Source organism: Cajanus cajan, chromosome 9 (assembly GCF_000230855.2).
Source record: "Cajanus cajan strain Asha chromosome 9, NIPB_CcT2T_4, whole genome shotgun sequence".
In the NCBI taxonomy this organism is placed as follows: Eukaryota; Viridiplantae; Streptophyta; class Magnoliopsida; order Fabales; family Fabaceae; genus Cajanus; species Cajanus cajan.
This window is the reverse complement of record NC_138525.1, coordinates 24703945-24716612: the sequence shown is the minus strand read 5'-3', so window position 1 is coordinate 24716612 and position 12668 is coordinate 24703945. Positions and strand designations below refer to the sequence as shown.

General features: G+C 44.9%; 1 protein-coding gene across 1 annotated transcript; it reads right to left on the bottom strand.

Annotated features, from left to right (window-relative positions):
* Positions 1-255: 255 nt before the first annotated feature.
* On the bottom strand, positions 256-12642 carry LOC109811084 (uncharacterized). The gene is made up of 2 exons (XM_083062987.1): positions 12005-12642; positions 256-8921 (listed from the first exon to the last, which is right to left on the bottom strand). The coding sequence occupies exons 1-2, from the start codon at positions 12589-12591 to the stop codon at positions 7928-7930; spliced, it is 1581 nt and encodes a 526-aa protein (XP_082919113.1). The 5' UTR covers positions 12592-12642; the 3' UTR covers positions 256-7927.
* Positions 12643-12668: the final 26 nt, after the last annotated feature.

Sequence of the window (12668 nt, the reverse complement as noted above, 5' to 3'; positions counted from 1 at the left end):
GAAATATTAAAAATAACATAAAAAATGTAAAATAGAAATATGAATATTTAAGTAATATTATTTAACAGATAATTGTGGGTATGGATATTATCGTACCTACCCTCACCTCATTTATAAACAAGTAAAAAAATATCTATATTTGTTATTCACAAATATCCATTTAGGTTATTCATTTATTATCTGTAACGAAGTTTATCTGCAGATACCCATGGCCATGGATACGAGTATTTTTGTCATCTCTACTTCTAACCTTAGTTTTTTTTTCCTCTTTTTTTTATTCTTATTAATTTACTCAAAATATTTTGTTTTTTTAATTTAGTTTTTATTCATAATTAATGAATTTGTTGTAAGTAATTATTAATACATGTCTTTAGTTATTATATGAATTTAATATTTTAAAATGAGTTAATCACCTATACACTGTCAGTGTAAACTTTACACTGACAACCAATTATATTCTTTAATTTTTTCATGTCACTGTTAAAAGTAAATGTGTTTACAGTTACATAGCACAATTAAAGGATATAATTGATTGCCAATATAAAATTTTTTTACACTGGCAGTGTATAAGTGATTAACTTTTTTAAGATTTGGTAAGGTTTCTGAAAGAGTATGATATTCATATAATGTTTTGTATTTGTGAAGTTAAGCCACCACATTCAAAATAAAAGACAATAATATCAAATATAACGTGAATTTCTACTAGTGTGTGTCAACTACTCCTTTGTATAAACCTGGATTAGGGTCTGTACAGGGAAATACCACCCCTCGACCAAACCTTACGCCGACAACCCCCTCGACTTAGGAGAAGGCCGAAATGAACCCAAACCAAGCACCCCTTCGACTAGGGCAACAGCCAAAGGGTAACTAGTCCCCTTCGGCCTTATAGAAAGCCGAGTACTCATGCAACGAAATGTGAAGGACTACCCTAACATGGGCAAGAAAAGCATCAGAGTAAAACATCCAAGCTACCCCTTCGGCATTAAGCACGATCGAATACCCATTCGGCCTTAAGCTTGATAGACCCTCCCCTCGGCCCTGAACATGATTGAATACCCTCTCGGTCACGAAAACAACCGAATACCTCTTCAGCTAAAAACTTGGCCGAAGACCCAAAGTGCGCAAACCCACATGGGACAATGGCGGGTTAGGATATCCATTACATAATGTTTATCGCGCTTAATTAAGGGAGATCAAGGTTAACCAAAGTATTACCCATCTCCCAAGGCAGAAGGCCCACCAGGCCCAATTACGTCACTATAAATACACAGGTGATGGGATAGAAAACAGGTATGATTTATCTAGTATAAAAGCCTTTATCGCTCTATATCGAACACTAACATGAACGTCGGAGTGTCTTTGTAGGTACCCTCCCCACCCTTTGAAGATAGTATTCGGTCGGCATCGAAGACTTGGAAGATCGCGAAGTAGGAGCAACAGGATGAGTGTTTCTAAGCAGGAACATTTTGGCGCCCATCGTGGGGCCGAAACCAAAACGATTCTCGCCCCTGAAGTAAGATGGTAGCAACTAGGAGTCAACAAGAAAACACAGCAGTTCACAATCTCGGGATGCCCCAGGAACCGAGATAACAGACGAATCAGAGAGGAAGGAATGGAGGAGTCATACGTGGATCGATCCCAACCTCCCAACCCATCATCGGCCATAGAACAGTTGAAGGCTGAAATGATGGAATTAAAGAGACTTAGGGAGAAGGACGCCCACAAGCTGTCAGTCTTAAGAAAGGAGAACGTGGAGCTTAGGAGCAATAACCAATCCTGGCATCCATCCCGCGGTACCCCAACACTCTATCAACACGTGATCAGAGGGAATCGTCGGGGTGGTACAAAGAGACAAGGACTCCTCGACCGTCTGGCGGAGTGACGACAACAACTCTGGATCAGCAACGACGACAAGGGAGAACACCATTCGCTCCTAATATCGCTGGAGCCCAGTTACCGAATAATTGGAAGAACTTGGCCTTGGAAAGGTACGATGGAACCACTAATCCGGAAGAACACCTCGACGCCTTCGTCACACAAGTCAGTTTGTACATTGAGGAGGATGCTGTCATGTGTAAGGTATTCCCCACTTCACTAAAAGGACCAGCGCTAAACTGGTTCACAAGACTCCCCTCGGGATCGGTAGATTCTTTCACAACCTTGTCCTCTTGTTTTGTGATACAATTTGTCGCGAGTCGACCCCATCAGCTCACGTCCATAGCTCTGGTTAACATTCACTAAGAAAAGAAAGAACCCTTGAGAACCTTCATGGAGCGATTCGGGAAGATGACCCTATCTATCCGAGATCTAAACCCAGTGGTGGCAATGCACCACCTTACCACCGCATTGAGGCCAGGTCCCTTTGTAAACAGCCTATGTAAAAAGTCACCCCGAGACCTGGACGATCTAAGGCAAAGAGCCACCAAGTACATGCAGATGGAAGAGTTGGCCGAGTTCAGGAATCAGAGTCGGTTCGACCTCTTCCTTGGAAAGAAAGAAGCTAAAAAAGAGCACCCTCCAAGGTCTCGCCCTCAAGACGCACCCGATTGAGAGAGGAGCAATAGGGGACCCAGGTATGCACAGTACACGTCGCTCAACACCAAAAGGGCCAAGGTGTTGGAGCAAGCTTTGGCCACAGAAATCTTGACGGTGCCCTGTCGAGCTATGACTCCACCCCACGCGGACAAGACCAAAACATGCCAATTTCACAGAAACATGGGACATACCACTGAGGAATGCACAACCCTCCGAGATCGTATTGAAGATCTCGTCAAGTCAGGCCACCTTAAAAATTTCACCCAACCCTCTGACAGGAAGAGATACGATAGTTACCGTGATAAGAGGGAGTCCGAAAGGGGAAACCGCGAAAGGGCACCTCCGAGGTACAGATCCCGTGAACGCAGCAAGTCTCAATAGAGGAATGATCAACAACGAGATCGGAATCAACCCAGAAGGGTAATAAACACAATCGCTGGAGGGTTTGTAGCTGGCGGGGGCACTGCCTCGACGCGAAGGAGACACCTAAGAGCAATCAGATCGATCAACACAGTGACACGAGCAGGGTCGGTCCGCATGCCCCCCATTACCTTCACCGACAAGGATTTTCAGGGAGTTGATCCAGTACAAGACAACCCTATGGTCATCAGTATAGAGATTAATAACTGTATTGTGAAGAAGACATTGGTGGACTAGGGAAGTTCAGCTGATATCTTGTATTGGAAAACTTTCGAACAGTTGGGTATACCCGAGCACGAATTGGCACCTTACAACGAGCCCTTAGTTGAATTTTTGGGCGAACGAGTGGACACCCGAGAACGATAGACCTATACACCTACTTCGGGGACAAACAACAAAGACAAAGGGTTAAAGTACGATATGTGGTGGTGCACGCTAATATCTCATACAACATCCTATTGGGTCGACCCTCTTTGAACAAACTCCGAGCTATCGTCTCCACCCCTCACTTAGCTATGAAGTTCCCCTCCGAAGAAGGAACGGTAATCACTCTACACGCCAACCAAAAGACGGCCTGCGAATGTTACTTCGCCAGCCTAAAAGTATAGCCAACTCCAAAGCCAAGGCGAGATGTCAATGTCATCAGCGATGTTTGTCGAGAAAAGCCGATCGCAGACCTAGAGCTCGACTCGAGAATTGAAGACGAACACCGGGTTGAACCAAAAGAGACAACAATCCCGTTTCAGCTGGGGAGAAACGAAGAACAGGTCACTTACTTGAGTTCCCAATTGTCAGAAGTCGAGGCAAGAGACATCAAGCAAATCCTCGTAAAGTACTCGAACCTATTTGCCTGGACGACGGTCGACATGCCAAGCATCGATCCAAGCTTTCACTGTCACCGACTCTTAGTGTGCCGAGACGTCAAGCCCATTGCACAAAAGAAAAGAAAAATGGGAGGAGAAAGGGCCCAGGCGGTAAAAGAAGAGACAACCAAGCTACTTCAAGCGGGATTCATCATGGAAGTTAAGTACTCTACTTGGTTGGCTAATGTGGTAATGGTCAAGAAGGCAAACGAAAAATGGCAGATGTGTACCGACTACACAGATCTAAACAAGGCATGCCCGAAAGATGCTTATCCCCTGCCACACATAGACGCGTTGGTCGACGGAGCAGCAAGTCATCAGAGGTTAAGTTTCCTCGACGTGTACTCGGGGTATGATCAAATACTCATGTATCCACCAGATGAGGAAAAAACCGCATTCATCACCGATTCGGCCAATTTCTGCCATAAAGTGATGCCATTCGGCTTGAGAAACGCGGGGGGCAACCTACCAACGACTCATGGATAAGATCTTTCGTTGATAGATTGGGAAATGTATGGAAGTGTATGTGGACGACATGGTGATTAAGTCTACTTCTGTCGAAGACCACATAAGAGATCTCGGGACAATATTCGACGAGGTAAGACGACATCACATGCGGCTAAATCCGGCGAAGTGCACCTTCGGAGTTGCTGGCGAAAAGTTCTTGGGTTTCATGCTATCGAAAAGAGACATAGAAGCTAACCCCGACAAGTGTCAGGCCATCGTCAATATGAGAAGCCCATATAATGTGAAGGAAGTACAATGATTGGTCGGGTGCATAGCTTCCTTGGCTAAATTCTTGCCCTGCATGGCGGCCAAATCAAGGCCCATAATGTCCTTTTTGAAAAAGGCCAGCAAGTTCCAATGGACCGAAGAATGCGAATCCTCATTTCAAGACTTTAAGACAATGCTCACAGCCCCGTCGTTGCTAGCTAAGCCAAACCTCTAGCTAGATATGATCGTTTACATCTCGGTGTCGGACAAAGCCATCATCACAGCTATGGTACAAGAGTAAACGGAACAAACGCCAGTATACTTCATTAGCCGAGTCCTGCAGGAAGCCGAAACCAGATACCAACATCTCGAAAAAACGGTTCTAGCTCTAGTACACATAGCCCGACACCTCTGGCACTATTTCTAGAGCCACAGAGTCATCGTCAGGACAGATAGCCCGATTCTCAAAGTCTTGCGAAAGCCCGAACTAGCCAGACAAATGGTCGCTTGGTCCATAGAGCTATCACAATTTGATATTCGTTTTGAACCAAGAGGACCCATCAAGGCACAGAACATGGCCGACTTCATAAACGAATTCACCCCAGAAGTATCACCCGAGCCGCATGTATAGACTTTGCACGTAGATGGGTCGTCAAACCAACAAGGCAGCGGAGCCGGCATTATACTGGAAGGTCTTGGTAAAGTAGTGGTAATCACTATGATTCAATTTTAAGACTTCCAACAACCAAGCCAAGTGTGAGGCCCTTCTCGCCGGCTTGCGACTGGCAAATGACCTAGGCATCACTAGAGTCAAGTGTTGGAGCGACTCACAGGTGGTAACAGGACAGGTCAACGACACCTTCCAAATTAAAGAGCCAACACTACTTTGTACTTCCATGCTTTCCAAAAGCTGAAAAACAATTTCGACGACATCTGTGTTGAGCACACACCCCAGGAACTCAACGCAAGAGCCAACCAATTGGCTAAGCTAGCAAGTAGCAAGAAGACTAGCCATTTGCGTAGCATGATACAACAAGAACTACAAAAGCCAAGCATCATGGAAGCCGAATGCTTACACGCCTAGTAAGGGAGCCCCAGCTGGATGACCAGCATAATTAACCACCTTTTGACTGGAGAGCTACCCGTCGACTCCCTCGAAGCTAAGAAGATGAGAATCATGACTGCACGATATACCTTAATAGCTGGAGAGCTATATAAGCGGGGCGTCTCATCACCCCTTCTGAAATGCTTAACGCCTGAACAAGCGCATTATGTCCTCCGAGAAATCCACGAAGGCATATGCGAAACTCACTCAGGAGGTTGAACTCTCGCAGCCAAGGTTGTTCGGGCCATTTATTATTGGCCAACTCTAATGGCTGATTATACCAAGTTCGTTCAGCAATGCTAACCGTGTCAACAACACAGACCCTTAACGAATCAACCAGCTGAAGACTTGCACTTCATCACGACCTCATGGCCCTTTTCGGTATGGGGAATGGATATCTTGGGACCATTCCCACCAGCAAAAGGACAAGTGAAATTCTTAATAGTGGTTGTCGATCACTTCACAAAGTGGATCGAAGCAGAAGCGGTTGCCGTCATTTCAGCAAACAATGTACAAAAGTTTTTCTGGAAAAATGTCATCACCCGGTTCAGAGTACCTCTTGCTCTTATAACAGACAATGACCTCCAATTCACAGACCGTCGTTTCAATGAATTTCTTGAAAGACTTCAAATCAAACACAAGATGACGTCGGTAGAACACCCCCAATCCAATGGGCAAGCAGAAGCAGCAAACAAGGTTATCCTAAGAGAGCTAAAGAGACAGTTGGGGCAAGCCAAGGGACAATGGCCCGATCACCTGCCCAAAATTTTGTGGGCATACAGATGCACCCCGCAAAGCTCCACTAAAGAAACGCCCTTTCAATTGACATACGACACGAACGCCATGATACCAGTCGAGATTGGAGAACCATCACTGAGGCAGCAACAATTCAACGAGGAAGCCAATGCCAAAGCACTTTGCGTGGAACTCGATTTAATTGAAGAAGCGAGAGACCTGGCACTCATCAACATGGAAGCATGTAGAACAAGAGCATCCCAAAAACACAGAACCAAAGTCTGACCCCAAGAATTTCACCAAGGCGACCTTGTCTGAAGAGCCATCGGAGAAGCTAGAAAGAACAGAGTCCATGGCAAGTTAGCTGCTAATTGGGAAGGACCGTTCCGAGTACGGCACAATCTCAATAATGGAGCTTACAAACTTGAGGAGCTCAATGGGAAGATCGTCCCGCAAACTTGGAATGTCACGCACTTGAAGCACTACTTTAGTTAGCAATCATTATGTAATTGTTTCGGTGCACTCTTTTCCTTTCCTAGGTTTTTTCCTCTTATAAAAATGTGAAAGAGGTTTTACTAAGAAAAGGTTTTTAACGAGGCACCACATCAATGAAACAAACCCCTTTTGAAGGAATATCTTACATTTGCTCTCAAGTTAATCTTAACAGACTAACAAATCAAGCCCTCCCGAGCACCCCTACTCGGCAAAAGAGGAACAATTTGAATCCTTCCATGTACACTCACTTGGCCAAAGAAAGAAACAATCCCCTCTCGAGTACCCCTACTCGACCAAGGATGAACACTCAATCCCTCCCGAGCACCCACGCTCGGCCAAGGCTGAACTGGCACCCTCCCGAGAACCCCTACTCGGCCAAGGATGAGCAACTGGCACCCTCCCGAGTACCCCTACTAGGCCAAGGATAAGCAACTTGCACCCTCTCGAGTACCCTTACTCGGTCAAGGATGAACAACTTGCACCTTCCTGAGTACCCCTACTCGGCCATGGATGAACCACTTGTACCTTCCCGAGTACTCATACTCGGTCAAGGATGAACCACTTGCACCCTCCCGAGTACCCCTACTCAGTCAAGGATGGCAACTTGGAACCCTCTCGAGAGTACATATACTCAGACAAAAATAATAAATCCCTTGCCATGCACCTTTCTCGATCAAACAAGGCAAGAGTGTTGCTCTCCCAAGTACCTTAATCGCCTAAGGTAGGCCACGACATACCTACCGAACACACCCCTCGGTCAAGGATGGTTAAACCTTCCCAACTGAGAACCAAACCGGAACAAATCTAAATGAAGGTCCCTTAAAGAAAAATTGAAGTCTTACGCCAACGTAAATCGGACGACGGGTAAAAGGAAAGAATACACCGACTATTGAGCAAAAGAACGTTCCATTAATTAGGGCACTATCGACCAAGGGTACAACCATCAGAAGGCACTAACGTCCCAAAATACAATCAACAAAAAATCAAGTTAACAAAAAACAATACCCCTATACATCATCAACAAAACAGATGCATGCAAAAAAGAATAAGGCCGAAGCTACTATTTAGCACCGTCTTCATCCCGAGTTTCCTCGTCATCGTTCATGGTGGTGCCGGGATCTTCAATAGCGGCCGCTGGAGTAGGAGCGACTTCATCCGGCTCAGCGCCGTCGGGCATATCGGCATAGTCCATATATACCCCCCGGTAGAAATCTTTGCTTAGCACAAAAGCAAAGTTTGGAGGGATGGAACAGAAGTGTGTGGCTTGCCGAACGGCATGCATGAAACCGGTCTCGTGCTCCTTAATTATTTTATTTTCACAATTCGTCTTGAAGGCCTCCAGCGCAACTTCGGCCTCGGCCTTTACTTGAGCCTCGCGTGCCACCATTTCCTGTACCTCCTGCACCCTCATCTTCTCAGCGTCCTCAGCAGCAACGGCCCGACCTTCCATCTCCCCAAGTGCCTCTTTCAGCTTGGCCACCTCGGCCTCCAATTGTAACTTCTTGGTCGACGTTGCCTCATGAGCATCAACCGATTGTTGAAGGGCCGACCTTGTCTCCTCCAAACTTCTCTGAAGCTTGTGGGCGTCGACCATCGGCTCCAAAGCAAGCTTCCTCAAAATAGCAGTGGCCCTAACTTGAAGCTTGCATGCCATGGCCCATTGAGCCGAAGGGGCCATAGCATCCAACATCCGGTGCCCCTCCTCGGAGAGAAGGTCCAAAGACATCATTTGGGCCGGCCAGATCTCTTCGGACAAAAAATCCTTAGCCACAATGGCCGAAGGAACTGCCAGGTTGGTTGAGGAGTTAGTCCTACGATGCTTAGGCCTGGGGACTTCAGATCCTCCACCATCGGCTTTTCCCTTGCCTTGGTCCCTTTTCTTCTTATTGTTTGGGTCTGCCAGTACCACGACCGGAGGAGTCGGCATCAATTCGTTAATCTTGGGAACTTGGTCAATTGCCATGCTCCGATGCTCTTTGGCCAAGTACCCGCCAGGGCCTGTTTGTGTAAGGCTTGGCGGTATGAGAGACCGAACCCTTGCTGAGCCATCCAACCTGCAAATTATAAACAAGTCACACATCAACCCGACATGAACGAGGACAGAAAACAAAATACATACCCTCTAAATCAAAACGAGGCCTAGGTGATTTCGACAACAGCACGAGAAATCGGGCCAGAATTCCTCTAAGAAGGTTTTTCAAGTATTCCAAGTCCGACACCTCCTCGGTCATCATTTCGATCGGGAACTCGTCATACTTTCAGGGCACCTAGGTCCAATAGAAAGGAAACAGAGGTTTCTCTTCGACATCATAAAAATAGTTGCACCTGACAACAGAATCTATAATAACTTTGAGAAAACCTCCTTTAAAACCCTTAAAGGACGAAGTGAAAGGCTTCAAAAGTGGTTGGTCAGCATGCCGGATCAAGGATAACCACTTGACCGTTTTATGGGAAGGCCGGGTGCAGAAAAATTGTAAAAATAATCCTACGGTTGGCTCTATGTAATGGTATTTACAGAGAATCTGAAAGGCTTGCATGACAACCCACCCATTCGTCTGTAGTTGGGTCGGAGCGACGTTTAAAACACGAAGTACCCCCATCTGAAAATCATCAAAAGGGAGTGACACACCTAGCTCTCGAAAAAAACACTCGTATACATAAAAGAAATCTCTTTGGCCCTCTTGCTTTGACAGAAAAACAAAATTTGTGGCACCAGGGCCTTTGGCCCGGCACCGACGCAACATAATTAGATAAGGGTCAACGTCTTCCCAACGGGCTAGTTGACACACCCCCAAGAGACGCTCCACAGCGGCCCTCTCTTAAAAACAAGAGAAGTAAGCCGCTACCTCACCATCCACCCACTCATACCCGGGCACCTCGCACGGTAGAAATTTTTGGCGGTAGTCTCGGGGATCCATCTCGGTGTCTGGAAGGTCCGAGCCGAACGAATCCCCCGAATCAACACTATCCGCAGGGCTCACCCTTTCGACCGATTCGTCGGACAAGCTGAACACCCTCTCCGGGTTAGGCGATGACTCCCTCGTGCCGACCAACAACCCAGAAGACAACCTTATCTCTTCAATAGCCATGGATTACTCCACAAATTAGATCAAGCAAGCTAAACCTACCTTTGAAAGTACTCGAAATAGAGCTTGAATAGGGGGTTTCAGGACAAAGAATGTGTATGAGTACGCGGAACGCACACGATACACACACTATATATAGAGCAAGGAGGGGAAGGCCAAAAGACCCCTCATAAATGCGCTCAGATACAAAAAGCCAAAAGTCGCGGCTGTAGCGAGGCACACGCCCTGAGGAAGAGTCACGTCCGTAGGCCATGTGAACTAAAGGACTCGAAGCCCGAAAACCGACCTATCCAGAGGAAACCCCAGGCACCTTAAACGAAACCAAAACCCCTTCGTCTTTCATCCTAGGGCTTGGGGGGCAGTGTACTGGGAAATACCCCCCCCCCCCGGCCACACCATACGCCGACTACCCCCTCGGCTTAGGAGAAGGCCGAAATGTACCCAAACCAAGCACCCCTTCGGCTAGGGCAACAGCCGAAGGGTAACTAGTCTCATTCGGCCTTATAGAAAGTCGAGTACTCATGCAACAAATTGTGAAGGACTACCCTAACATGGGCAAGAAAAGCATCAGAGTAAAGCATCCAAGCTACCCCATCGACATTAAGCACGACCGAATACCCATTCGGCCTTAAGCTTGATTGACCCTCCCCTTGGCCCTGAACATGACCGAATACCCTCTCGGTCACGAAAACAATTGAATACCTCTTCGGCTAAAAACTTGGCCGAAGACCCAAAGTGCGCAAACCCACATGGGACAATGACAAGTCAGGATATCCATTACATAATGTTTATCGTGCTTAATTAAGGGAGATCAAGGTTAACCAAAGTATTACCTATCTCCCAAGGCAGAAGGCCCACCAGGCCCAATTACGTCACTATAAATACACAGGTGATGGGACAGAAAACAGGTATGATTTATCTAGTATAAAAGCCTTTATCGCTCTATACCGAACACTAACTTGAACGTCGGAGTGTCTTTGCAAATACCTTCCCCACCCTTTAAAGATAGTATTCGGTTGGCACTGAAAACTTGAAAGATCGCGAAATAAGAGTAATAGGAGTGTTTCTAAGCAGGAACAGAGTCTAATTTGAGTTTAACTTTGAGCATTTAGGTTGATAATTATAGAATTTAATAATGTTAGCAAAATGAGTCAACCTAAACCCTAAATAAATAATTGGGTTTAGACTTTAAATTTTAAGTCAAAATTAAATGCAAACAAATAATTGGGTTTAGACTTTAAATTTTAAGTCAAAATTAAATGCAAAATTGGTGTGCTGGAGTGTAGCAACGGTGTTGTGTGCTCGAGATTAAGAATAATTTTCAATTAATCCTTGATTCCTTTCTTAAAAATTAACTTGAATTCTCACTATTATAATTTTAATATTTTTTACATAATATATAATTAAGAATTATTAATTTTCTTTTATAAATTAAAATTTTTAATTAAATATATATTATATAAAGGTTGACCGGAATCATGAAAATTTATGATCCTACATTATTTAATAATTTCTTCTTTTCTTCCCCCTCTCCTCCTACTATCAAGGAATTCAATATTGTTATTCAATTCATTAAATATATATTAATATTATTATTTAATTCATGTTGATTAGATCAATGTAACTCATAAAATAAACTGTTCAAGACTCGTCTATTTTTTTCTTTTGATAATTTTTGAACACTCAAATAAATTAAAACATTCCATTTGACACTCTAATTTTGTATTTAATCTTTTTTACTTACCATACATAAGGTATATTATTCACATCTTGAAAGTTTATATATATATATATATATATATATATATATATATATATATATATATATATATATATATATATATATATATATATATATATATATATATTTTATTTTATTTTTATTTATTTATTTTTTTTTTAATTTCACATACTAACTAGAATAGTTATTTTATTTTTTATATTACACTAGTGTTACAAGATTTGCATTTACACTAATCTAATTTTGATTAAAAAATAAGTAAAACAAAATAATTAAGTAAAAAAAAATAAAAAAAATGAATGAGTGTTACCTGAATTGTTTCAGAAGATGAGGCTCAATGGGAGAGAGGCGAGGAAGGCCAATGGGATAAATGAAATCGGCCATGACTTTAATAACATGAAACGGCGACGCTTCGATCTGCGGGGAAGCCAACTCCAACACGTCTCTCTCCTTGAGAGGCGACGCTACGATCTGCGTGGAAGCCAACTCCAAGACGTCTCTCTCCTTGAGGGGCACGCAGAGAAACGTGCGAATCCCGAACTGTTTCCCCCAGGCGGCCCTCTCCCACCGCGGACCCTCCGAATCCCCTGCGCTCACCCACACCGGGCTGGAACCCCAGAGAGCGTGGCCGGGCAAGTCCTCGTCCACGCGGAAGGACTGCGCCGCCGAGATTCTGAAGAACCACTCCGCGTCGCTGAGCGATTCGGCGGCGGTGATGCGCGATCCCAGGATGCGAAGGTGGCGGGGCTTTCCGGTGGTCCTGCAGTAGCCGCGGTGGAAGGACAGGAGGGAGCGGGGAGAGGAGCATCGCCAGAGGATTGCGTAGGTCCAGTTCAAGGGAGAGCGCTCTATCAGATTCTGGAGGTGCTCGTCCAGATCGCTGTCTACTTCGGACATGGCTCAGACTGGTTCATTCATTGGGGGTCTCCTTTTCTTCTTTTTATTGGGGTTTCCACCCCCAACTTTTTAAACTA

What these genes read in the sequence shown, in the direction of transcription:
- LOC109811084 (XM_083062987.1), bottom strand. Translation starts at nt 12,591, where the DNA reads ATGTCCGAAGTAGACAGCGATCTGGACGAGCACCTCCAGAATCTGATA. An exon ending in CATCTTCTGAAACAATTCAG is followed by an intron (nt 8,922 to 12,004) that starts GTAACACTCATT and finishes TATAATTTGCAG; the next exon opens with GTTGGATGGCTCAGCAAGGG.